Here is a 27289-nt window from a genome sequence, read left to right on the forward strand (position 1 = left end):
GGCAAGCCCAAAGATTGCCCTAGTTCTGAAACAAACTTGGTGGTTTTCTTAACCACGCCTTTCATTTGTTGGTTGGAAGACCATGGCAAGGAACCACATTAGAAAGTTCATTTTAGCACAGCAGTGATGTGCTTTACTGTTGAGGTGGCTTGAGCAGTTTCTTAGTTTCATAGAGAGAATATTTAGGATGAGTATTTTTGTGTTGAATTAATGAACAAGGCTGACCAGAATGAAGTTTAAAATGCAAACTGAGCTAATGTTGACAAAGCCCAGTGTCAACACTAGTCTGTACTATGCTGCCATCTAGTGAAAATTTTAGATATTACTGTGTTGTCACTATTATGTCTAGATGGTATAGAGATAGATAGATTTCCCCTCCTTTGTGTTCTCCTGTCAGTCTGTGTTTGTGTTTGGCATGGGCGTGTCTGTCTGTCTGTCTGTCTGTCTCTCTCTCTCTCTCTCTCTCTCTCTCTCCCTCTCCCTCTCTCTTCTGGTTCCTTGCTCCACCAACACACCTGCTCCTGCTTGCCATCACTGCCCAGACTTTGCGAGATTTTTGTGAGATTGTTGCTACAGTGGTAGAAATGCATTTAAGTCCATTTACAGTGCTCCCATGCTGTTAATGTTACCAGTAAGTCTTCCATTACCTTTTATTAATCCTTGTCTTCTTGTGCTCAGGATCATCTCTCCACCCTGCCTGCCTGCCATCCTCTGTTCCAGTGTCTCCCTGGTCCAAGCCATACGACCTACCTCATCTTTGACATGCCACAGCTCTACATCTGTCGCCTTTGCCTTCGCACCTTCATTTGCAACCTTCACCTCCCACTAACCAGCAATAAAGTCCTTAAACTGAACCATTGTCTCCAGTGTCCGCATTTGGGTCCACTTCTGAACTAAACCTGACATGGCAATAGAATGTTTTTTCCTCCCATCACCACTGTTGTAAGCCAGATTTCTCCTGAGGACCCCTGTTATGCTATTTGACAGATTAATAAACTTGTACACTTGAGTTTACCTCAGGGAAATTATCAACTTATTGGATGACAGGCGACTTATGTTATTTGAATGGTATCACCTCCAAGCAGCTGCTCTCCTGTTCACTCTCCTGAGTCTACTGCAGAATGAAAGCATGTAGTGTCGCACTGCCACGTGTGTGTGTGTGTATGCATGCATGCATCGGCCATCATGCATGCTAAGATTTCCACTTTGAAACATAAATGCCAAGTAGGATATGTACATTACAGGATTATCTTGATACTGAAAAAATTCCAACATTCCTAGTTTTATATTCATGTGTATGTGAGAGACGACATCACACTTAAGTCAAAGTACAAACATACAAAAATATATATATATGTTCACACACACACACACACACACACACAACACAGATACACACACATGTTACAAAGTCAAAATTCTGCAGGGCCTCATGTATGCATGTATATATGTATGTATGTATACAGCCTATACAGTGTCACAAGATCTAAAACCAACCAGCAAATTTTCTTATGAATATGTACCACAACTTGGAAAGATTTGTGGGGAAAAAAAACCTCAAATGAAATATACCATTTAGGATCTGTGATGACAATCTGTGTCAGAGCAGACATTTGACAGCTGGAGACAGCCGCCTCTGGCTGAGCCGTGGAGGGGGCATCAGTTAAAGGTCTGCATTGATATGGGTCAAAAACTGAGCAAACGTGACAGAATCAGCACACTTGTGAAGATGCCACTAAAAAATTATTGTTGAAGCCTGAAATGACTGACTTAAACATTTTTTTTTTTTTTTGTAACAAGTAACATGATGAATCTAGAAAATAAAAATAAAAGACTCCTACCTGCTTTTGTTTTCATTTCTTTGACTCGCTCGTCTCCTGTGAGTAACTTGGGTGTTATCTTTGCTGGAATGCTGCCCACGAGGCAGCTTGTAATGTGGAAGCATATTAGTACACAGATGTTGCTCTGGGTCAGCTCTAATATTAAGCAACATCACCACCTCCTCTCCCCTCTGACAACACCATAGACCTTCATACCCATGTATTGGTTTTCATATAAACAGCATACACAAAGTGGAGAGAAAGACTAAAACAAATAAAAATAAATAAAATGCTGTGCACTAAGACAATGCATTCTCAAGACAGAAAAATATATCACAGTTATTCACACAGTGGGTTACCATTAATGTTTTTTTTTTTGTTTTTTTTTTGTCATCTTAACATCTTTACACACAACATAGTTCTTTTTTTTAGGATAGGAATTTCCTGTAGAAATGTTTTCCTGAAATGTTAGATTATATTCTGGGATGGAGGATTAGGCTATATTGCAAAGGCACAGAATAACAGCAGAGTAAGAGCCCTGATTTTTCTGTGGCAGCAGCTTACCAAGCTGAGAGTATACAGAGGAGCAGCAGGTGCTGGAAAGATTTTGTGCTCATTAACAATGAGTTTACTCTGCCGAACATTATGAGACTGAATCTTGTCACCATGTAATGAAATTAGGATATCCCAAAAGGTAGGGGAAAAAGGATATTTTGGACACTCTCTTCTTATGTAGAAAACATGATTTAAAGTGCAACTCAGACTCATTTATTACTATCTTTCAATCCACAGTCTTTCATTATCCCTGAAGATTCTCCATTTCACTTCTCTTGGTGCCCTCCAGTATCAGTCAAAAGAATAATGTGGTTTTAATCACTGAAATATTTATTGTAATGTGGAGTGCATACAAAGTTGGCTATTAATTCAATTTATTGAATAGTCGTATGATGCAGTGTAATGGTAACCTTCAATATTCGGTCTGCAAACATTTGTTATCTTTGTATCTATTCAACTGCCATTCCCAATGGCAATTCTGTCAAATTGAATTGTAGCATCATTCAAGTTTTATATTAAAGTAATGCATCATAGCATCCATTTGCACGGTGATTATTCTCTGCCTGCCCTGAACATAATTTCCCTGCAGTGCCGGCAATCTTTCCCAAACACAACGTCAATACTAATTAGAGATAAATGCTTTCCTCTCATATTTTATTCATTTACAGGTTTGTTGAACACTGTTTGAAATGGTGTGTTCTGCATTGTGGTTGATGTGTACTTACTTCACATCACACCAAACATGGTTCGATTCTCACAAAAAGCATTAGTAAGTTGCAAATCATTATACTGCAGTTTGTGAGCTCCTTTACTTTGTGTCAAGTTATTGCCTCTTTGCCAAATGGATTATTTCCATGTAGCCTCCCTTTGGCTTTATTAAAGTGCTTGTTGTTTGCTAGAAAAGAGCAATTGAGGCGGGTGGGTCTGGTTGCATCTGGTGGGGTGTGCCACAATTAATGCCAGTGTGATGTACAAAAACCGCCTATGTTGGAAAATTCGTCTTTATGGTCACGACAAATCATTTTGACAAAGCATGTCTTTATAAAATGATCTGCACACACTGCAGTTGTGCCACAATATATTTATTATGTTGATTACACTGTTTGTATGCATCTTTGCTAGAGGGAAATAGGCCTTCTATATGGCAACATAATAATAGTTTATCTTTTTCGGACGTGCCAAAGCAGAAATTCATCACCATTTTCAATTATTTTATAAATGAAATTTAAAAATGTCGCAGTGATTTCAATTTTTGGGACATGGGACAATTCTGACCCAGATTTCTCAGCTTTTGACGTACCAATTTTGTATTAGAGCTTTTGAGAAGACAAACTTGTGCATTTTACTTCCCATCTCTTCTGCTGCAGAAAATGTCTTTTTCAGGGTAGTAATACCTGTGCATTATTGAATAAAGATTTTCTACTTACAGCACTTACTGTACAAAGAGAGATTTACTGGCTTGACGGTGTGCCTGACCAGGCTGCACTCAGCGACAGAGGCCAGCGCAGTGTGTCATCATTTTCTCTTGGGGCCTCGCTTCATTAGAAAACAGACCTATCAGCCTGCCAGTGGGGAAAGAGTTCATCACTGAGCCTCACCAACATTGATTCACACTCAACAGAGCAAGGGAATGAGAAATGTACACTTCCATGGGTTGTGTGCATGTGAGCCAGGGTCCCCTAGACAACAACAGGTTGGCTTCTGGGTTAAATGCAAATTGAAGTGTGAAAGGCCATAAAGAGCATCACTGATATTTATTGTTTACCCCCATCGCCTTGACATTTTGTACATGAGTGGCATGGGATTTCACCATCTGCTTCACTTGCACAATGTACACTCCATGGATGAACATGCTGTTGGTAAAGCAATGCTGTGTCTGTATATTCTCAGTCCTTTCCTGGCAAAAGTCTGTTTTTAAGGTCAGCACTTTCTGATACTTTCTGCACGGCCCCTTCAAGGACTTTCAAAAACCACCGAAGGGAGATGTGCTGCTGTCAACCACAGCCTCTCTGAGGTTATCATCGGTTGTACTGGGATAAACTTATTCTCTCTGTGTCCTCTCAGCAGCTGAGTCTCAACCCATAACCCTAGAAGACTTGGGACACAGTCCATGTGGGCGACAATACATTTCATGTTTTATAGTGAGCAACAGGAAATGGATTTTTTCAGATCACTTACACTGGCCAGGATAGTAAGTGAAAGCTCTCATTCAGTCAGCAACAGTATGTTTCTGTAAAGTTGTGTTAAACAAAGTAAACACCGTAGACAATATGCTAATCAAATTTAATAAAAAAAATTTCAGTTGTATTTTCTGTTTAATTCTGTACACATTACCAATGCATGCAAGCCATTTCTGCCATTATAATGACTTCAGCAGCAGGCGAAGACGTCTGTTTCACCTCCTTAAGTCTATTGATTGATGCCAAATTAAACTGCGCCTGATTGTTTCTCTCCAACTTGATGAGAACAGCTGCACCAAATCAATATATCCATTTGTAAAATAAAATCTAATTGGAATTTGGTGCCCATTTGCGATTGCTCGCAGACAGAGAGGCAGGCCCGTCGGCTGGTTGGCAGGAAGGCAGCAGAGCCAGAGGCTGCTTTGGCAAAACTAGATAAGAGCTGTTTGTTATCTGCTTCATAATGAAAAATCAAACAGAATCCTCTACTCATGTGGATCCCTCTCCTGGAATATATTGGCAGCGTTTAATTGTGTTCACCAGCTGAAACCCTCTCAGCTTTTGAGGTTTCATTCGTCATCAGAGGAATGCAGTTGCACCAATCCGCTTATCAATGTGTGTCTCAGTGATGTTTCCATGGAAACTGTGTTTACTGCCCCACAGTGTTCTAAAAATGGTTCCAAAGTGATAACGGTGCCAGACTGGTAAGTGTGGTGCAAGGATGGGACATTGTAACAGGTGGGATCAAAATGAATACAAGCAAAACATTCTATTTTTCTCTTAAATTCTGTGCCTCAAATTTTATGAGTTTGTATAAACCTTAATAAAATTCAGAGAAACCAAATTATTTTGCTGCAACCTGTTTAATTCTATCACCCATTTTGGTCACTGAGAATGTGCATGGTGAATTAAGAGAGAGGATGTCTTCCCTCTGTCTCTCCCGCTCTGCCTCTTTCTTCTTATCCCCTGTCCATGATTCTGGCTGGCAGCTCTGGAGAGGTGCTGAATGTGTGAGCTGATGAGAGCAATTTAGATAGAGGCAAATTAGAAATTAAAGTTGACCTTGTGGCAATCCATTTTCAGAGTGAAGTCCAAATGGCGGAATTAGAAAGGCTAACTAATGTCATTATTTCCCTTTCTTCTTTAATAATGTGGCTTCCGTTGGCACAATACCAAAACCTGGATACCTCCAGATAGTTTCCATTTCTCAGTTTTTTTAACTGGAGGAACTATTATTATTATAATGGTGTGGAGCGTGTATCCACAGTTGCGATGGTCTCTTCCTCACTGGAGGTTTGAGTTTGATTAATAGCTAGCAGCTCTTTCAGTTCATGATCTGACAGACAGTATCACGTTTTTCAATCAAAGGCTCCAGCTTAAGAAAAGATGACAGGCAAAATGCACTGTTGTTTTCAAAGAGCGAAAATAGCCCATTTCTTTGGATTATCATCTCTGTTTATTGAGTCATTATCCATTATCTAATTATCTGCTTCATATTACCACGTTTTTTTTTTTAATCACACTGTGCATGCTATAAAATGGCTTGTGAAAGAGACAATCATCGACTCAGTCTTAGGTGGAAGACAGTCAGCGCTGTTCCCATGGCAATCCACTTGGAGGAAATAACGTTGCATACATGGTAATTTGAAAATTGGATTTTTTTGATCAGCAGGGAAACTTGGGATTTTTGTGGAGCTCTGATATTTTGTTTGATTATTGGAATAATGATGAGAGCACTTTTCCTTTGGCATGAACATCCACCTTTTTATAGGCCTTTTCATGTCCCCTCTCAGGCGTAGTATGTGATTCTGACTGCAGGGATGTCTTATTTTTCTCGTTGTGGCAATTCAAATCAAATGCCCTCCGTATGAGGGACGAAAAATGACAAAACAATAAATAAATGAATAAATAAATAAATACGCATATAAATATATAAATGCATAAATAATTAAATTAATAAATATTTCTACATTTATTTATTTATTTATTTCTGTTTTTATTCATGCATTTATTTATTTATTTGCGTATTTATACATTTATGCATGTATTTATTTATTTATTTTTACATTTATTTATTTATTTATTTCTACATTTATTTATTCATTTATTTATTTATATATTTATTTTTACATTTATTTATTTATACTTTTATTTATTTCTACATTTATTCATTTATTTATTCCTTCTTTTATTTCTACATTTATTTATTTATTTCTACATTTATTTATTTATTTCTACATTTATTTATTTATTCCTACATTTATTTCTGTATTTCTACATTTCCACATTTATTTATTTCTGTATTTCTGTGTCGTATGTTAATAAGGTGGGCGGTTCTTACATTAGTCTTAAGCACGATTGGTTTGTGGGTGTGATCCTATCCACTGCTACTGCCTGGACTGGCAGTAGCAGTGGATAGCAGTGGACTAGCTAGCTACTAGGGCATGAACAACGCCAGACTTTTCCCCGTCGTCGACGTTACGTCGACCCGTCAACACCGGGAGATTTTTGGGGGGCTAGCGGGGCTCCAACCGGAGGGAGGGAGGGGTTGTAGTGGAGCGCCGACTGGGCGACCGGGGGGGGGGGGGGGGGGGGGGGGAGGAGGCTGCAGTGGAGCGCCGACCGTGTGTGTAGTCGGACTACTGGAAGTAGTCGGTGGGTGCATGATTTACCACATAATTCGCCAGTGACCTTAAATCACTGACGATGGCTCTCAAAACACCTTCCATTGCGTTTTACACAGTAGCTAGTAGGGCATTAATGTAAACATCGACCCGTCGAAAGTCGAAGAAACACACACACACCCTCACACACACAGTCGGCGCTCCACCACAGCTCCCCCCCCCGGTCGGCGCTCCACTACAACCCCTCCCTCCCTCCGGTTAGAGCCCCGCTAGCCCCCCAAAAATCTCCCGGTGTTGACGGGTCGACGTAACGTCGATGACGGGGAAAAGTCTGGCGTTGTTAATGCCCTAGTAGCTAGCTAGTCCACTGCTATCCACTGCTACTGCCAGTCCAGGTAGTAGCAGTGGATAGGATCACACCCACAAACCAATCGTGCTTAAGACTAATGTAAGAACCGCCCACCTTATTAACATACGACACAGAAATACAGAAATAAATAAATGTGGAAATGTAGAAATACAGAAATAAATGTAGGAATAAATAAATAAATGTAGAAATAAATAAATAAATGTAGAAATAAATAAATAAATGTAGAAATAAAAGAAGGAATAAATAAATGAATAAATGTAGAAATAAATAAAAGTATAAATAAATAAATGTAAAAATAAATATATAAATAAATAAATGAATAAATAAATGTAGAAATGAATAAATAAATAAATAAATAAATGTAAAAATAAATAAATAAATACATGCATAAATGTATAAATACACAAATAAATAAATAAATGCATGAATAAAAACAGAAATAAATAAATAAATAAATGTAGAAATATTTATTAATTTAATTATTTATGCATTTATATATTTATATGCGTATTTATTTATTTATTCATTTATTTATTGTTTTGTCATTTTTCGTCCCTCATACTCCAGGAGAATGACATCCATAACTGTACACTGCAACTACTGAGGCTTCTGTCAAGCACAGCTGCTGAGGGAATCTGCAACCAGATCTCACTCTGCCATTTCATCAGCACAGAGAAAGAAAATGTGCATGTATCTACAGTTTTAATGTACTGTACACTTATCAAAAATGAAAGGGGGAGTTATTTCTTATGAAATGGAACTGCAAGTAAATGACATAATGTAGCTTCTGGGCATACCTTTTATAATAGAAAATACTTCCCATGTGATGATATATGATTTCTGAATGACAGAAAGATTGTGATATATGTTATTCAATTATTCATTGGTACAGACCACTAGCGGGTCACAGCTCTAGGGAGTAAACCCAGTCAAACTTAATAAGAGTGGAGGTGCTCCATAGACACATACAAGGCCAGTGAGCTGTCAGATATCCCTAGCATCTCACATCACTGGGTAATCTGACAAATCCACATCGTATAAACCACTCAACCAGAACTGAAGATTTGCTAAAATGAGATCTCCTCCATTTAAAAAAATGACATTGATGAAATGATTGCCAGCATAAAAATGAATTGTCACTGGAATATTTTTCAGCTATTAGATAACTGAAGGCATTTGCTGACAGCATCACTCAAGATAGCATAAGGAGTTGTGCTTTTTAGGTTTTGAGTGGTGAACATTAATAATATTTTTCTTGCAAAATGGTTTATGAACAGAACCCTTTAACGAATACCAAAAGAGTCCAAGTGGTAACATCCATATTAGCTTTCAGTGAACAAGAGGTAACAGAACCACCTCTGAGGAGAAAGTCTCATCCCTGAGGTCTATGCATTTTGTGAGGAATTATAAAGCGTAACCAATGGTGGCACCACATATGCCCCACTTTTAATCCACTTCCTCCATATGAATAAAAGAGTGGCTCTGAGTGCTGCCATCCTTGATAGTACACATTTTTCTCAAAAAATATACATAAAGACAGTATTTGTTTGGAGTGTCTTTAACATTTTTTTTTTTATTATTATTGTTTATAAATGTTTTTGGTTTCACCTCCCATTTGGGGTGGAGGGAGGTGGTCAACTGGTGAAATGTATCCCTCATCCATTCCCCTTATTAAATCTACACACACAACAAAGGAAGGGACATTGATTGATTGAAACAGACTAATCAGGGGTGGTTTTTAAGCTGTCAGACAGCTGAACCAGGGATAGTGTAAAATTTAGTATGTATAATGTATGTTTGTATATTCAGCATACACTCATATAAAGCAAAATAAAGAAATTTAAACATCAGTTTGATTTCTTTTTTATTTTATTGTGGGTTGTAGCTCTTAGTTCCACAGTTATGTGCTTTTCCCGAAGCTCAACTTTTGATCTTCCATATTTCAGTCAAGAAAACATGACACATTATATAATATGTAGCTAGAGCAAGACTGGGCTGAGCGAAAAATTATCACAAAAAGTAAGTTGTTAAGTAACTGAAATGACTTGAGACTTGAGAACAGGGATAAGCTTTGACTTTAAGTGACAGGTGGTGGCAGAGTAATAGTTTCTTTGAAAAATGTCTTGACATGCAGCAAATAAAAACAGAGCATGGCTCTGTATGTGCCTGTCAGAGTTCTTGGGTAGTATGAAAGGTGCTTGATGCAATGTTTGGAAGTGTCTTCATTATTAAATGATATGATAAAAAATAATGTGCTTTCTCATGGCAGTTATTCATGGTGACTAACTATCACAGTACGGTGACAAAGATAATATTAAAGTGAACACAGTTCTGGCACAAGTGTGAACATAGATAACCAGTAATGCCCTCTGACATTATAAAGCAAGACAAATATGATGAGCAGGAGAAAAGACGTGGCATGTGCTGCGTCAAGAACTTCCTGATGTTTGATATTGGAAAACAGTGTTTCTGTGGTCTGCTGGTGTTCCTTCAGTGCTGCACTCCACAGTAAGAGAGTGGCTGAGCTTACAGGCTAAAAATGTAATGTGAGGAAAATAGGTTTAGTTGTAGGCGGTGAACGTAGCATTAGGACAGGATACAACATAGTCAATCCAGCCTAGTATCCTGCTCACCTCTATAGACCTGGATTTATGTCCAACTCTCTGGATGTGGATATATTTAGAACGTGACAGTCAGTCATCTCTAATATGTTCCTGCATTTGACAGGGTGCATGCTAATCACTTTTATGAAACCATGTTTGTGCAAGCACATCATGTTCTGTATTCTCTATTTACAAGATACCTTAAACTGTATACTTGTATATACTTTCATTTTTCGTCTCCTGGCTCCAAAATAAACTGTATGACAGCAACTATAAAGGAAGGAAGTTCCCTATTTGCGCTGACAGACTTGGTCAGATCTAACAGTCATCCCCTGTAAGACAGTATTCCCTACCACAGGGAATTTCCAGCCACAGTTAGGAAATTGTTGCATTAGGCTGGAATATCAACATACATTAATATTCAGCACAAGAAGCTGCACAGAAGAGATTAGTTTCCCAATAAATATCTAAAAAAGCAGGGGAATAAGCACTGCCTCTCTGCCTGTGTCCTTCTTGTGGGTAATTGGTGCTATAGCATACTTCTAAGCTCCACTGAGAGGAAAACTGATGTAAACAAGTTAAGCAATTGAAATTGTGTTCAATCTTCAATCTCTTCTTTCATCCTTTTGACAGCTGCACAGCTCCAGTGACATTGCTCAGCGAGACAAGCCTGCCAGCCAGAAATAGATAAATTGTGAGCCAGTGTCAACATCGAGCAGACTCTGGCCTGGGAAAAGGAGTATGTCTGATGTTTAGGTTTGGGTGACTGCACAAAAAGTGGAATCGACCACCACTGTGGCATGTAGAATTTAGTGAAAGAGCAATTCATGAACAAATTCAACACATTAGACATTTGTGTTTAAAATGGATATATATCAAACAGTCTGCTAAAGCAGTGTGGTGTCATCGACAGTTATTTGAATGTGCACAGAGTGAGTGACTGCAGAGCGTTTGTGAGGGTCTAGACTGGGGATCAGTGAGTTTTCAGTGCTCAGTGATGGAGAAAAGCTCTGTGACTGTCAGGTTGCTCCCACTGATGAAGGAGAGCTGTGATTGACAGATGAGTTTCAGTCACGACCACCGCTCTTCTCTTCATCTAGCCCCAGGGATGACATGACCCAAGGAGCAGCATCCTCCTGGGTTTTGAGGTTCTTTATTTATCCACAGTGCACAAGACGCTCACTGCTTCTATATGTTTACAGAGGACAGTCTTTCAGACATATGATCATATGTCCATATTGTAACCAGGGCCTGTGTATACTCGAGTTACGTTTATCATTCTCTTGTGTGCTTCATAGGATCCTCAAAATGGCTTCATTTTGTTATGACAGAGAGATTATGATAATTGCGTGGGATGTTGTGCCTTTGGAGAATTCACAAATCCGTGCCTCTCTTCAGGAATCCACTCATTAAATCCTTTGCATTCTTCCTCCCGCACAGCAGTAGGGTTACAAAGTCTCATCTAAATAGCTCTCACCACAAGTCACTTCTTCCTATTTTTACTATGCTGAGGATCATATCCGTGAATTATGGAGTGGGAAAGTCATTAAGGGGTATGAGGATACAAGGAATCGATGGAGCAATGGATACTGCCCAGTTGTTGATTCTCTCTGGTCCACTGCACATGAACATCAGGGTGGCTAAAGCCTGCTTGTTGTTTCCAGGTGAGCTCTCCAGTCAGTCGACAACTACTGGGTTATTGAAGGGGATCAATGAGAGCAGGCTAACCAGACTACATGGGGACTGAAAAAGGGCTGTCATCTGGCTACTGCCTCAACCAAATGTTCCTGCACAAAATGGTGTATTCATTTAAACAAATGCAAACTGCAAAACACTTGGCCATGATCACTGTGGCTGCTGCTATGCATGCTTCCAACTGCATTGCACCTTTGAACATGTTATGATTGCAAACAATTATATCTATGTAGCTATCTAACTCTAAATCTACATCTATCTATCTATCTATCTATCTATCTATCTATATGTATGTATGTGTATATATATATATATATATATATTATTAGCAACCAATTACCCACACACAAGAGAAAACCTTTTGTTTGTATTTGAAAGTAATAAATGGTGCTGCAAATCCTTTTAGACAACAGAGTCTCGGAAAGGACAGCACTATAAACCAGATGATGTAAAACCCTTAATTCCCCACAGAATAACAGGCAGTAGCGGCCAAGCTTAGTTGTGTGTGGGCAGCTTTAAAATAGCGCCTTCGCCTGTCTTGAGCCTTTAATTTTAATGGCTGTGGAAACTGCTGGATGAATGAAACAGACAGTTCTTGTCAAAAGGATTATTCTGTTTTATTCTTTCCTTTCACAGAGAGGGATAAACTACATCTTTCTCTCCCCTTAGTGACACACAGATTTGACTTTTTCTCCTTTAATTATATGACCCACCTGGCCCAAAGTCTTCCCTTATGGAAACTAATGGCCAATTGAAGCCCTGGTTGCTTGTCATAACACAGACAAGCCAACTGCAGCTGTCTCTGAGATGGAAAATAAATGACTTGGGTGCAAGTGAATTTTGGCCCTTACCAACTGCAAATGTATTCATTAAAGCAAATCCACAAAATATCCAGATTTATAGGTGCTGCGCATTATAATACCTACATATCGCAAGAAAAAGGCAACATTTCAAAATCATGTATCTGTCAATTAATTAAAAAGAAAAATTTAAACATGCATGTTCCTTTGTGCAATTAATTTATACGTAGCGTTCAGTATTAAAGGGGCAGAACATACGTCGAGCATGCCATTTGCAAGACCTCTGATGTTAAATCCCCAAAGCTGAGCAAGCCATACATTCACAACCATGAGATACAAAGTGACACTTTTAATTTGGACCATAGCATTAAAAAGGGGTGGGAGTACTTGATGATTTCCTCCTCAGGCTGAGACAGTTCGTCTCTTATAGCAGATGATCTGGAAACTGGTCAGTAACCAAGTGCCAGACTGAAGTGTAATATGGCCTCAAGCGTGTCACAGCATTGAGGCATGTGATGCACTGAGAGTAATCTCACAACATAAAGCCTATGGTTGGCTTGATGTGAATGAAATACTTTTTTCCTCACTGTCGCTGTTTCTTCCATAGCACATGCCTGTGTGCTCATGTGGAATGAGTCATTCATGCCTATGGTCCATGAAGCACTTGCAGCCCACACACAGGCTTACAGTGCCAGGTCTCCAGCCTCTGTTTCAATACAAATATCATATTCCAAAATAAATCAACCGCTGTTATATTTAGATGTTGTTCAATGAACGCTGAAGTTGTGTATTGCCCTGCCGAACTTGTCTTATGTTCAATACTTGTCCCCGTTTGACTACAGCCACCCTATGCTCCTCTCTGCCATCTCTGTCTGTGTTTCTGTCTGTCAGTCAGCTCTCCTCCGTCTCGCTCTGGGAGGCCAACCTTTCAGCATTTCCAATGATGTGCCTCAGAAATCTGTTTCCAGGGCAACCAGGGTACCAAATACATTCCCAGCGGCTTCTCTCTGGTGTGTCCTTTGTTTACACTGTTCATATCTCTGGGAGGATTTAGTTTGTTCTAAACAGAGAGACAGTGAACAAAGAGAACATATCCAGTAAAATATAGACAGAAAAGAAACCAGAATAACCGAGTGAATCTTGTCATACCTTCACTGTGTCTATCTGCCCTTTGGCTTCCCGCTGAACTGCATCCTTGAATACGTCATGATTGCACATTAGTATGAATGCATGTACCAACTCATTTCATATTCACTGGAGCATATAGATGAACATTGGATGCTCACATTATCATTTCATGTGAGGATGCATGTTTAAATCGCTGGACGACTCTCAAAACAGCCAAAGCCACTTGATCCATGATACGCGGCTGCGCGCACCGGGAGTTTCTGAATCTTGCCAATGTCTTAAAATAGTAACAGTCTTATTTAAAATGGACACCCCCTCTATATGTAACAGATATAGGAGACAAAGTTTGAATTGGTTTCGAAAGATTGCCTTTGTCGTTTATTGGACTGATTGAAAATCAACTCACGTCCTCCACTTTTAAGCCTCGCGCTTGCGCGTAAAGAAACCTGGAGCTGTCCAAGTGCTGAAATGAAAAAAGGCGTTCCACTCCCGTTCCCCAACAGAGGATGGTCCTCTACCTGCGAAGGATTTCACCTCATGACTACTAACACAGGTCAACGATTTTCCCTTACCACAACGAGCATTCAGATTTGAGCTACGGCCAAAGCACAAAGCTCCAGTCGATGCGTTTTGGAGATTCACCCTCTCGACGTCTTAGCACAAGACTGATGTTTCTTCACACCCTCTTCTCAAGAAATCCGCTTCTGGGGATCAGAGTTTCATGAAACTAAACTATGATCTGTGGCTACGTACTGGAATGTCTCCTGCGTTTTTGCACGACAAAAGAACACCCAGACGCCCACGACTTGGTCAGGAAAAAAGCGGTATCCCTTTTTGGATTATGTGTTTGACCAATGTAAACATATGGAAGAAATAAAAAAGTAAGCATATGAGAAAACCAAGAGGAATGAGTCGCTCCTTCATAAAAGTCTTGACAGCCTTATTTGCATGTTTTATGGAGACCAACAACTTCAGGTAGGAGGACTTATTTACCAAATATTGCTTTACTTAAAAATCGTTGCACATAGACGATTCGACATGTACACAGATTATTTACCACACCCAAAGTTTGAGCGATTATATTATTGATTCAACAAAATGTTGGCTGAAAAAAAGATTACAGCCAGTATGAAACGATTACATTGTCTGCACAGTGAGTAAAATATGTAATAGGTGACGAAGTTTAACCAGTAAAGTTAATTGGTATGTTTTAAGTATTTCATATGAACTGTTTTGGTTCTAAGTTCCATAAAGTCCCCAAATTTGTCACAATATTTAAAAAAAATAAAAATAACGATACATGCATTGACTTAAATTGTGTTTACAGTGATGTTGACGTACTTTATGCTATTGTTTAACATCTGTATGGCATCTTTGTAAAAAGGCATCATAGAATTCGTTAAGGGGCACACACACACACACACACACACACACACACACACACACACACACACACACGACGTCAACATGACAGCAACATTCGCCAGATTAGATATTGGCGCGCTTTAACGCATTATGTGGTTTTCCTAAGCGTGCCCATCACTGCGAGCTGTGCGTTAGCGTGTTACATTGCTACTCCCAGCACACACACACCGTGACAAATACGGTTTCACTCCTCTGTTTGAACTGTGCAAAATGACTGATGACTGATCAAGTGATTTCCTCGCCGTGTGTGTTTCAGGGTTGTGGATGCCAAGGAGCACGACTCGAGATCATCCTCTAACATGTCTCCATCAGACTTTCTGGACTCTCTAATGGGTCGAACGTCCGGTTATGATGCACGAATAAGACCAAATTTTAAAGGTTTGTCTTCCCATACTGCTCATCTTTTCATCATCTTCAGACATCCCTTCCCCAGCCACTACCACCACCCTTCTTCTGTCACCATCTGATGATGCATCTGTAATGGCTTTTTGCTGTATATGCTGCTGATCATATAGAGTGTGAATGATGTGCATTGCCTCTAAGCACTATAGCAGCTGTCAATACACCAGACTATGAGATGAATTGTCTGTTGCCATAATCCTGGCCTGACTAGCTGCCAGCCTTGTTATAAGACCAGCTATCAACTGCTGTTGACAGTTGCATTATCATCCCAGCAGGAGTTTATAGGACCATGGGCTCATGTCTAGACTCAAGCCATAGTTTATGAGCCCTCACCATAATATCACATTTCCTTTCCTTTCCTGTGGTCTGCCAGCGGCACCATTAAATATCAGTTATGAAACAGGGGAAAAGGCTCAGAAACATGGTGATGAACTTGACGATTAGCACTTGCAGCAGGCTAAGATGCCACCTTGACAGGCCAAATGATGAATGATGCCCCCCTGGCTAGGCTGCAGGCTACTTACTTCCTCTGTTGTTGTGTTGTGATGCTGGGGAAAGACACAGCATCTGTCACTAGAATGGAGCTGAGTGAAGAGGGGGAACCCATTGGGGCCCAGGCCTGGCTCAGACCCACTTCAGGCTGGGTCAGGTGGGCTGGGATTCTGGTGTAGATGTTCTGGGGCTGGGGGACCAGGATTGGTGAAGCAGACAGGCATCAGCACAGGGACTGATCAGCAAGATTCTGCCTCAACCCAGAAACACATGGCCCAGATCTTTCCATCCCATCTGGGTGAATGGGAAAATGTTGACAAGATTGCTGAAATGGACTTAAGAGGAGAGGAGGACAGTCTGTTTCACGCCGGCTGGCATTTTCAGAGAGGAGATAAAGCAGTAATAACTGTTTCTAGCCAACAAAGAGAAGATGAGCAATCATGGATTACAAAAAAAAAAAAAAAAAACATAGGCTCAGACACAAAATATAATTTGACTGTTGCTGGTTTAATTTGTATTCTCATTCTGGTTTGAGGGCAGAAGAGGAGTTCCAATATGATTATCAAGTGCCATCTCTCTGAGCTGGAAAAACACACCTTCAAACCTCCTTGCCACGTAGAAAGCAAACAATTGGGTCTGCATGCCCCATCAAAATGTAAACAGATGATTTTGGTGAGAACCTGCTAGTTGTACTTTGAAGAGAGTGTTGAACTGCATTAACTGAGGGCTGACCTAGATTTGCTTGCTGAGTTTGTTGTGAGGAAAAACTGCTTTATTTTTCTGCTACCGCTGTTAAATGTAGCTGCCTGACGACAAACTGAGGCAAATATTAATACCAAGCGCCATGCAATATTGATGAGAAAAGCACAGGGGAAGGGCACCGCGCTTACAACTTCACTTAACAGATAGAGAAAAAGATTTGCTGTGACTTTAAATGGTATAAACTGCCAAGCCTCATAAAGAGATATCAGTTTAGAGCACTCTGTGGAGTAAAAATTACACTACTACCCACGGCATGCATGACACTTATTTCTCAAGGCAGCCTTCGATAGAAAGCATGCTGATTTGTAACTGGAACCATGAATTTACTTGATTAATTTACTAGTCTATTATTTATGTGTGTGTGCATATTGTATGTGTTTATGTATGTGAGTGCATGTTGTTCATTTGTCTCAGGAAGACAAAGAGACAAGGGAGAAAAAAAGCTTGGGGAAGTTTTGAAATGACAGAATGCTTTTTGACCTGCACCACAGTTGCTAATTTAGACAACAAGCTGACTGGTATGCCATCGTTACCCTTTCTAATATTTTAAATGGGTGTAATTTTATTCTAACTAGAGCCTGCAAAAATTAGACTGTAGTTCAGTATCCACCTCAAACAAAAGCAAGGGAGCCATCATGTTTTATGTGGTGAAACAAAGCATGCAGTGTGCGACTATCCACTCACTGAGCCTGGGTCTTTCTGCGAAAAAAAAAAAACGTTTTGCTTGTTGGAATTGATGTATGTTGATGCATGCAGTGAAACAGTAGCTTATATCCAACCAGACACTCACCTCCTGATGAAACATCCTCACCGCTCCAGACCAAACCTTTCCTGATGATATGGGATTAAGCCTTTCTCCTGTCATGTCATTGTCATTCCATTTCACAGGTCCCCCTGTAAACGTTACATGCAATATTTTTATCAACAGTTTCGGCTCTGTCACAGAGACAACCATGGTGAGTCCTCTGGCATTCTGATTGATTTCTGCTTTGTACAATGTGTCAATGTGCTATCTATTCCTCAACCTGCAGGTCCACCAGTTAATGTTACCTGCAACATATTTATCAACAGTTTTGGTTCTATAGCAGAAACGACAATGGTGAGTTGAGCATTGTGCTTGGCCATGTCCTACAGCCTTGCTCTCTGCTCTGGAGTTAAGACTGAATCATCCTGTTTAGTTACTCAACATAATCAACTTCTATTTTAAGTTTATTATTACTCCGTCTACCTGATCACAAAAAGACTTCATTTTTACCATCCAGGAGTCTATTGGCGGGTCCATGAGAGACATATTGCGTCACACATACATATCAGTATAAATGAGAAAGATGTTTCCCTTGCTACTCAAATAAGTATTGGATTTCTATTCCCAAGACACCACCACGTGTGTTAAATTAGTCCAGATTTAATAATTTACCTAACTAATCACCAAGTAATTATTCACTTTGAGTGCAGCCAGTATCTATGGATGGGGGGCTCAGGGAGTGAGATTCAAACAGATTGATTAGTGAGATACCTGCAGGCACCCAACTGCCCAGGGGGTAAACAACGTTAAACCTGGGATACTTCATTACAACTCATTCATGAGCTATGATCCAAAAAAAAAAAAACATAATGAGTGATCGAAATCACTGACATCATGAGTGGGGGATGTTAACTTGCAAGAGCACTGGATTTCATAAGATTGCCAGCTAGCTGCACAGTTTTTAGACAAACACAAATGGAAACATTTGGAACCGCCAATATACGTATGAAATATCACACATCTCATCCGCATGGAATGTGAATTGGTCTGAAAAACTCGGCTTTGTGAAACATTTTCATGAGGCAATTTAACATTAACCTCTTTGTCATAATCCAGTACGTGTTGTTTGTCCAACATTCCTTACAATAAATGTAATTTAGCGGCTATAATGGCACTTATATAATCATAAAAAATGGGCAAAGTTGTTAAAAGTTCAGCATATCCTGCAAGCAAATAGCATCAATAGATAATTATCAAATTGCTCCTGTCAACAAGTGTAATTAATTCATGCTCAAATGGGTACTTAGTGAATGTCATTGCTTGGTGATATAGAAATTTTCAGATGAATGCTGAAATTCAGATATCACTCATCATTCATGTTATTTGTCCTGTGCTATTATTTATCTTACAGAGCTTTTTCTGAACAAAGTAATCTGTTTTGCCGAAGAAGTTGGAAGAGATAACTGTGTGAATGTAGCATAGTTTTGATAGGAGACTTAGCATGTGAACAATAAGTCTGATTTTGCTAGATTTAGATTCAACATTTATGCTGATTTTATGTATTAGAATAGCAAGGCACAAGTTACATTTGCCAATGCAAATCTCTGAGGCATTTGCAAAAGGGGAGGATAGCAATTCCAGTGACTCATATTGTTTCTATAGTATGCCAAAGCACTGCAAAGTATGTAAAGCTGCTTGTCATCTCTGCAGGATTACAGAGTGAACATCTTCCTGCGGCAGAAGTGGAATGACCCTCGTCTGGCATATAGTAAATATCCAGATTCCTCTCTTGACTTGGACCCGTCCATGTTGGACTCTATCTGGAAGCCTGACCTCTTCTTTGCCAATGAGAAGGGAGCCAACTTCCACGATGTAACCACAGACAACAAGCTCCTGAGGATCTTCAAGGATGGCACTGTCCTCTATAGCATCAGGTGAGGTGCTGGGCATATTGAATTTCAGATTCAGTAGAATTACAATGAGGTTTACTTCCATTTCATTACAGTGATTACGGTTTTATTCAAACATACAGAGTAATAAATTAAATTGGTAGATAAACAAAAGACCTGTCTCATTTTATGCTTACCCCAGGACATGTCCTCTTACTATTTTTTTTTTATTTTTTTTTATTTCTGCTCAAACATCAAAGACCAGCCATATAGGGGATACAGCTTTAAGTAGATTTTGCTCAACATGATCTCATATTTCAATTCATATCAGTGAGATGCAGTCTCCATGTACAACAGAGATCTAATAAAGGAACACTGACTGCAAGAGAGCAAGCTAATCTTAACGGTATTATTGAGAGTCCACATCTTAACAGGGGGCAAGATGAAAACATGAATCCATTCTCAGATTGGTTTATGCATGGTCAGGCATTTTTGGCTGCCGTTCCATTGGAGCAAGAAGAAATCCTCAGACACATGCAACCTACTCACTGTTGATGTCACTTTATTGGCTCCTATGGTAAAATCACAGCAACATTTCAGCAAAAAAAAAAAAAAAAAAAAATCTGTATTGCAAGATATGAAAATAAGTTTAATTTCAATTCAATGTAACTTCAGTCACACGTGGCATTCAATTTTCTCTGCGATGATGCGAGATAAAGCAGAGCAATTTAGAGTCCATTTAGTGAGGAGTTCAAGGCTGAGCGGTGCCCAGGTGTGGACACAGACAGTGGGTCGGCAGGGAGAGATGAAAGGTGGTGGGCCACTCTCTCCATTCATGAGAGAAATGACAGAGGGAGCAGACTGCAGACCACAATGCATCTCAGAGACAATAAGTTGCAGTAATGAAAGTGTGATAGGAACCTGCTGAAGGGAATCCTACGTGCCATGTCAGAGGCAATCTCAGAGGAGAAAGGAGAGGCTAAAGAGCAGTCACTCCAGGAGCCAAGTATACACAATACCAAAATTAGTGAAAACAGAGCAGCTGCTCTCTTTAATTGCTCATTTAATTTTGTATTTCAGGCAATTTATTTTAAGTTCATGCATTCAATTGGACATTTTAATGTTCGACAAGAATGGTTTTGCGTTATCAGAAGCAATTACTGTATAGTATATTGATTGGTGCAGTTTGTTCACCATGCATTTCAGTGTCTTCATGGTGTTATGTCATGTAGCTCTGTATTTTGTTATACTGTGCAGTTGTTTGCTGTTGTTTTTTGTGATACCTTTTGTATCACATTGCATATATGGACAATGTAAAAACCCAACTAGGTGTCAGAAATTTGCAGAAATTTCTCTTTTTTTCAATAAACCTCGTTCCATTCCATAACAGCCACAAATTCTATATTTGTATTTCAGTTATGAAAAAACAATTGTTAAGTGCACTGCCCCTATCAAACATACAAATTGATCAATAAAAAAATATCTCATGTCTTGTCTCATTTCATAGGTTGACTCTCATTCTGTCCTGTCCAATGGATCTAAAGAACTTTCCGATGGACGTCCAAACTTGCACAATGCAGCTGGAAAGTTGTGAGCAATAACTCTATTCCACTTTTCTGATTTTCTTGTAACGCTCTCCTCATTTAGTATGATTTGTAATGATTTTGGTGCAATTCTCCCTTGCTGTCCTCAGTTGGCTACACCATGAATGACTTGATCTTTGAGTGGCTGGAGAATGGTGCTGTGCAGGTGTCAGACGGACTCACACTGCCTCAGTTCATTATGAGGGATGAGAAGGAGCTGGGCTACTGTACCAAACACTACAATACTGGTTAGTGACCAAACACAACTGGGGGCATTTTTAAACTTCAGCAACTAACATCTTTGTCAGTGCAGTAGCCAAATTGCATTTTTGTTCCTTTATTATCAAACAGGTAAATTCACCTGCATCGAGGTGAAATTCCATCTGGAGCGGCAGATGGGCTACTACCTAATCCAGATGTACATCCCCTCCCTCCTGATTGTCATCCTCTCATGGGTGTCATTCTGGATCAACATGGATGCTGCGCCCGCCAGAGTAGCACTGGGCATCACCACTGTGCTTACCATGACCACACAGAGCTCTGGCTCCAGAGCTTCTCTCCCAAAGGTAAGCCTCATCTCTTCAAAAAAAAAAAAAAAGAAAGAAAGAAAGAAAAAGAAAAAGAAAAAAAAAACAGCCTGAGTTGTCAATTAGATTGAGGGGCTGGCACGTTGGACTCACATCAAACAATCCTCAATCTCTCACTGATGTCAAAAGTCACTCATAACAACCTCTGTTATGTTGGTGGAACATAAATAAATAGGCTCATATGAAGGTAGGCTCTTTTGATTGGTTTGGAACTGGTTTTGAGTCCATAAATTTGATATTTTTTTCTTATTATTATAACTATCTCTTGTCTGCTGATAAAAGCAGAGCTGAGCTAGGTTTCAGCCTTATTTGCACACATCACAACATACAGCAGTTGAGATGGTCTTAATCAGCGCAGGTATGCATTACTGGCAGCAGCTGACACACTGTGGAAGCTTATTTTCAATCAGGCTACATTTGCATGCACACTTGTGAGGGGTACTACAGTGTGAGTCAGCTCCTGAAGATCAATCACTCTCCCACACATTGGTCTGCACATGACCACAGAGAGGCTTGGCCACGTCAAAGAGTCGCACATAAAAGACACACAGCGATAAATATTTAAAGGGAAGTCTTTCGAGAGCCTCTGCTCATGAAAACAAAAGCTCAATATGCTTTAAGTGCCCTCAAAAAGCCAAGTTGTTTTCTCTCCATGCAAATCAGCTGTCATGGGAAACGACAGAGTCGAGGTCATTCTATGATGAATAGAAAAGCATCTTCAGGCGCCTTTCAACTTCATCTTCACTTTCTCATTGGAGACAGATGAAAAACCAATTCTAAAGGTAGAAATTGATAGCTACAGTTCTCTTTCTATTACCTTAGCAATTAAGACAGCAATTATTTCCCACTGTGCTTTATAGCCATGCAATCACTGACATTACTGTCAGCTCTGATACACTTGTTAGCAAACATCACCCCTAATTATAGTCATTTAGAAGTCTTGGCAAGCTGACTTACATAAAGAGCACACTAAACGGGGGATTAAAAAAAAAAAAACTGTTACTGAAGATTTATCTGATCATTTTAGCAGATATGTTCTGCTTAGGTATGCTGTCACTTGCATCAGTTCAGTATTTCCATTCTGATTAGTTAGTAAACACAGTTATAGCCCCAAAACAGATTATTGCTAAAGATGAAAGCCACTATAAGATTAAAAAGATTAAGATATAACTCGATAAGCCACAGCACAAAAATCCATAATGCATGTGAACTGTTAGCTGATGCTATCATTTTGAAGTGTCTAAAGGGAATATGTTTTGTTTTGTTTCCAGGTCTCTTATGTGAAAGCCATTGATATCTGGATGGCCGTATGCCTGCTCTTTGTATTTGCTGCATTGCTAGAATATGCTGGAGTTAATTTTGTCTCCAGGCAACAGAAAGAGTTCCTTCGCTTGAGACGAAGACAGAGGAGGAATCACAAGGTAAGCCCTCCAGTTTTGACAAGGTCACTGCTTGGTTATCAAACTTATTTGGATAGGAAATTGAAGTATGGCGACATGATTAGTATTTGGCTGAATTTTTGCCCCCTACAGTAGTCGTTTTTAAGAGATTTTTAATTTAATAGTGGTGCTGCTTAGCCTTGGGCCTACAGCCAGTCGAGAACCATGCAGTTTTTTATGCACCCATTGGATGTTTCAAACCAAATGGCTCAGGAATATTTTGATTAGATACGGTGCCACCTTATCTAAGGCCTTATCTTAGTGCACCACCCACCACCGATGCAGAACTGTAAGTGTATATGTGCGTGTTCTTGTTCTTCCAGGATGACGACATGCAGGAAGGCCGTTTTAATTTCTCTGGCTACAGCATGAGTCAGTGCCTGCCGATGAAGGACGGCTCAGCTGTTAAGAACACTACCCCAGCCCCCAACCCTCAACCACCCGCCCCAAAAGACATAGACACCATGAGGAAGAAGTTTGTAGACAGAGCCAAGAGGATAGACACAATCTCCAGGGCCGCCTTTCCTCTGGCGTTCCTCATCTTCAACATATTCTACTGGATTACCTATAAGATTATTAGGCATGAGGATATCCACAGAGAGTAATGGCTCCCACATGTTAAACCCCTAGAAATAACATTCTCCATCTTTCTCATTTCTCAGAGTGAGAAATGCTCGGAAAGCACAGTAAGATGATGTTGTGGGACTGCGGATTGAGAGGCACCATGGTGATGTTGGTGGTGCTCTTTCAGGGATAACATATAATGTTCATGCATCACAGCGTAATGCTCATGTTCCGACTATCAATGAACAGCTTGTGAGACACTGATGCTTTTGTTGTTGTACTGCTGCATACTATTTCCTGAAGATTCTGGGAGGAAAAAAAAAGGTTTTAATTGAAGACAAAGTGATATGCTGGAGAAGATGGACCAAATTTTCTGATACATCACTGCCTTGGCGTCTGTACAACCAAGGAATAGAACCACATTCCATGGATTTGTAAATGTACGGTAGAGTAGTCAGGCCCTTACTTACAGGTTTTTTTGTGGTTCCAAAAAAAAAAAAAAAAAGGGTATTTCATATCAAGGATGTTTAGAACTGTTTTATATTGTACTATTGTCATGCACTTCCTCACTGTTTATATAAAATAAAGCATCAAGATTCGAAAGCGTGTAGGCAGCAAGCACATATACATCCATACATTAGGCGGCGGCACATGTCTCAGGCATGAGCGTGAATCAAGCAGATGAAAATCTGGCATTGGCGATTGGATATTGCATTTTTATGAACAACCCGAGGCCTTAGATATCATAGATTTGGTGAGATAAAGTGCTATGCTTCCCTATTTTTTCAAGCATCTTCTCCTGTTTGGTGTTCTGTCAGAGATGAACATGTTGTTCCTCTTCAGCTTTTCTACCCAGGGCCTGATATCTAAAGGTAGATTTTGTTTTGTTTTTCTTTGTCTGTCAGTGTATTATAAATCATATCCATGCACAATTAATGTCACCCAAAAGCAGCTTAAATGTTTATTTGCTTTTGCTTTTAAAAGTCTATATTTTTTGATTTTCATATTCATTCTGAGAAAAAAATTATCAAATACACTGACATATACTGTATTTCATAGGCTAATTTATATATCCTAATAATGGCCAATTCTGAGCCAGTGTGTAGGTAAGCCGACATGAAAATTATACACATTGCACCCTGTTGATATCATTATTAAGTGTTACCATATCCCATATGAATTTGTTTATATCACAGGTAAATATTGCAGGTATCTAAGGTATGGTTTTAGAGTTGGAGAGTATGTTTTTTTTTTTGTAGATTTAGTCTGATGAAATATTTATTGTAATGGGGGAAAGGTTATGTTTCTAAAAACTAGCTTTCTGTATACTTCCTCAACCTCTGCTGTGGACTGTTTAACGCGTTCCTTCACTTGGTGTGCTCTTGCTGGATGGTGACAGATGTAATGGTAAATCGATGCATCGGTGAAGGAGAGATTTGCATAACACTCATGGTTAGAGCAGCTATTGGTCCTTGCACTCCTGATATACTGTGGTGAAGAACTCTTTTCTTGAATGCTATTCCTGAAAAAGGTTATTTACGCTACTGTACATCAATAAAGTTGAGTGTGCACCACATTTAATTTAGTTTCCCTTCTGTTGTCATGTGCAAGATAAAAAGCAATTCACGTTTGTTGCTTAGTTTATATATTTGCATGCCACTGTTGATGCAAATTATAAGTTCTGTTTCTGTAGACACAGTCTGCCCTTTATATGAATTTCCGGAATCATGAAACAAGGTAAAAATGCATTGGAAATGCTGTTTGCATCTGGTTGCATATCAGATCAAAGCAGAGCAAACAGAAACAGAGTCTGCTCTCCTCTTTTGGTCAGTAAGGGTGGATCGTTAGTTGTCCTGGGGTGACACAGATATGATCTGACAGTAGGCTTTCATTAATTCACAATAATGGACTTCACACTGTGGTATAGGGATCCCATCAGGTAGGGTTCACCTGTCTAGACAAAATGCGAATAGAAAATGCCAGGGTGTCTTCACGGAAAATAGAGGACAAATCTATTAGGCATAAACACAGGCTAAGAAAGCCACTTCTTAATCTGCTCCCACTTGTTGTAATTGCCTGAGCTCAGCCAAAAACCATGAACGACTTATCTCTGACAGGAAGAGGCAAACAACACATCATCCTCTGAGACACCACAGACTTTAGTCAATAACTGGGAAGAGGCAGGAGAAGCCACAGCTATTTGGAACTTGATATTCAGGCTGATAACCTGTAATGGACTTCATCTTCCTGATAATAATATTCATTATCACACTGTGGGTTAATTTCAGACATCAACACAAGGATCCATCTACCCTCATATTTATTTGTTTAGAGATAAATGCTTGTTGTAAGTTATTGGGGACACAGTGTGAATCATCTAACTGCTGCTTGAGGCTCAAAACACCAGGATTATAAACTAATCAATAATACTAATCCTCAAATGGAAATGCCATCCATTTCTCTGACACAGTTTTACATTACAGCCCATTATTATTTCTATGTGAATATGCAAGGGTGCAGGCTCCTCTTGAGCACCCAATCAAGCTTAGTGTGACGGCTTATGAAAAGAAAATTATTTCCAGCACATTGTGTAAAAATAGACTATGTCTTAATTGTCTTTAAGAGGGAAACAACTTCCCATCATTCATTAAGGTTCAGGAGGCAGCTTTGTGGGGTCTGAGAGAAGTAAGAAATGAGGGTTGCCATAGCAACTGCACAGCAATTGCAAAAAGGCCAGCATGTGAGCAAAGAGGAGAATTGATGGAGTTAAGCAAACTGGTAGACGATATGCTGAAAGTACAGTTCATATGTCGGCACAGGAATATTAAGGTTAATGGATATGTTACTATTAAAAATGTGATTATTAAACCTGGAGCACATACTGATATTTTCAGAGACAGTTTATCCACAGGAAACAAACAAAGCACATTCATAACTATTTTCTTTCAAACTATACAGAAACTAGTTTATAAAAAAGGAGATGATAAATTGTATGACATGTTTACCCTACAGGTGCCGACCCAAAGCCAAACACAGTGCTGTGGGACATGCATGACTCCAGCTGAGCAGATATCACTGCTTGGTGTGCAATCATGTGTGGGCTCGCAGTATTGATCTCCACTCTTTGCTCATAGCTCAAGGTAGCTTTGTCTATAATCAACGAGAATGGTTCAGTTCACACAAAAGCTTGTTTGCCCCATGATTTAGAAGCGGAACAGCCCATATATAACCTGTTAATACTCCACACATGGCCTGCTACATCACAACAATTAAACTTTGACTGACACATTAGTGCCTCACGTCTCATGTGTTTGCAATATTTAACTGGTCTCCTCTGAGGATTCACAATCGTTATTTGATACCACCAGTTAGAGATTATAAAAACAGATGTTTTCCCATAACTTATCTCCAACTCAATTTAAACTCAAGGTTAGATTAATTATGGTCATATAAAAGTTAAACGTCGGTAATACATTAGTTTTCCCTCCAAGAACCACTGTTTCATTGCATGGTTTTCTGCAGACAGTAATGCAGTTGTGTGGGCTGTGAGCTCACATTAAGTACACCACACTGGAGTTATAATCAATAACTCCCAGTTTGTTTGGTTGACCCATTGAGTTCCCAAG

The 27289-nt window shown here is 39.5% G+C and overlaps 1 protein-coding gene across 2 annotated transcripts; it reads left to right on the forward strand.

Moving 5' to 3' along the window:
* Positions 1–14280: 14280 nt before the first annotated feature.
* On the forward strand, positions 14281–25226 carry glra2 (glycine receptor, alpha 2). 2 transcript variants are annotated; one of them, XM_030081623.1, is made up of 9 exons: positions 14281–14750; positions 15457–15578; positions 17745–17812; positions 19312–19535; positions 20998–21080; positions 21184–21321; positions 21425–21639; positions 22932–23081; positions 23423–25226. In XM_030081623.1, the coding sequence occupies exons 1-9, from the start codon at positions 14665–14667 to the stop codon at positions 23702–23704; spliced, it is 1368 nt and encodes a 455-aa protein (XP_029937483.1). In that variant the 5' UTR covers positions 14281–14664; the 3' UTR covers positions 23705–25226. The 2 variants fall into 2 exon arrangements, with proteins under 2 accessions (XP_029937483.1, XP_029937482.1); XM_030081622.1 differs by lacking the exon at positions 17745–17812 and adding an exon at positions 17888–17955.
* The last annotated feature ends 2063 nt before the right edge of the window (positions 25227–27289 follow it).

Source organism: Myripristis murdjan, chromosome 21 (genome assembly GCF_902150065.1).
Source record: "Myripristis murdjan chromosome 21, fMyrMur1.1, whole genome shotgun sequence".
NCBI lineage: Eukaryota > Metazoa > Chordata > Actinopteri > Holocentriformes > Holocentridae > Myripristis > Myripristis murdjan.

Excerpts from the sequence above, each read along its gene's own strand:
- glra2 (XM_030081623.1), top strand. The coding sequence starts at position 14,665 with ATGAGAAAACCAAGAGGAATGAGTCGCTCCTTCATAAAAGTCTTGACA. Across the intron at positions 14,751-15,456 it reads ATGGAGACCAACAACTTCAG|GGTTGTGGATGCCAAGGAGC; the intron begins GTAGGAGGACTT and ends TGTGTGTTTCAG. Across the intron at positions 23,082-23,422 it reads GACAGAGGAGGAATCACAAG|GATGACGACATGCAGGAAGG; the intron begins GTAAGCCCTCCA and ends TTGTTCTTCCAG.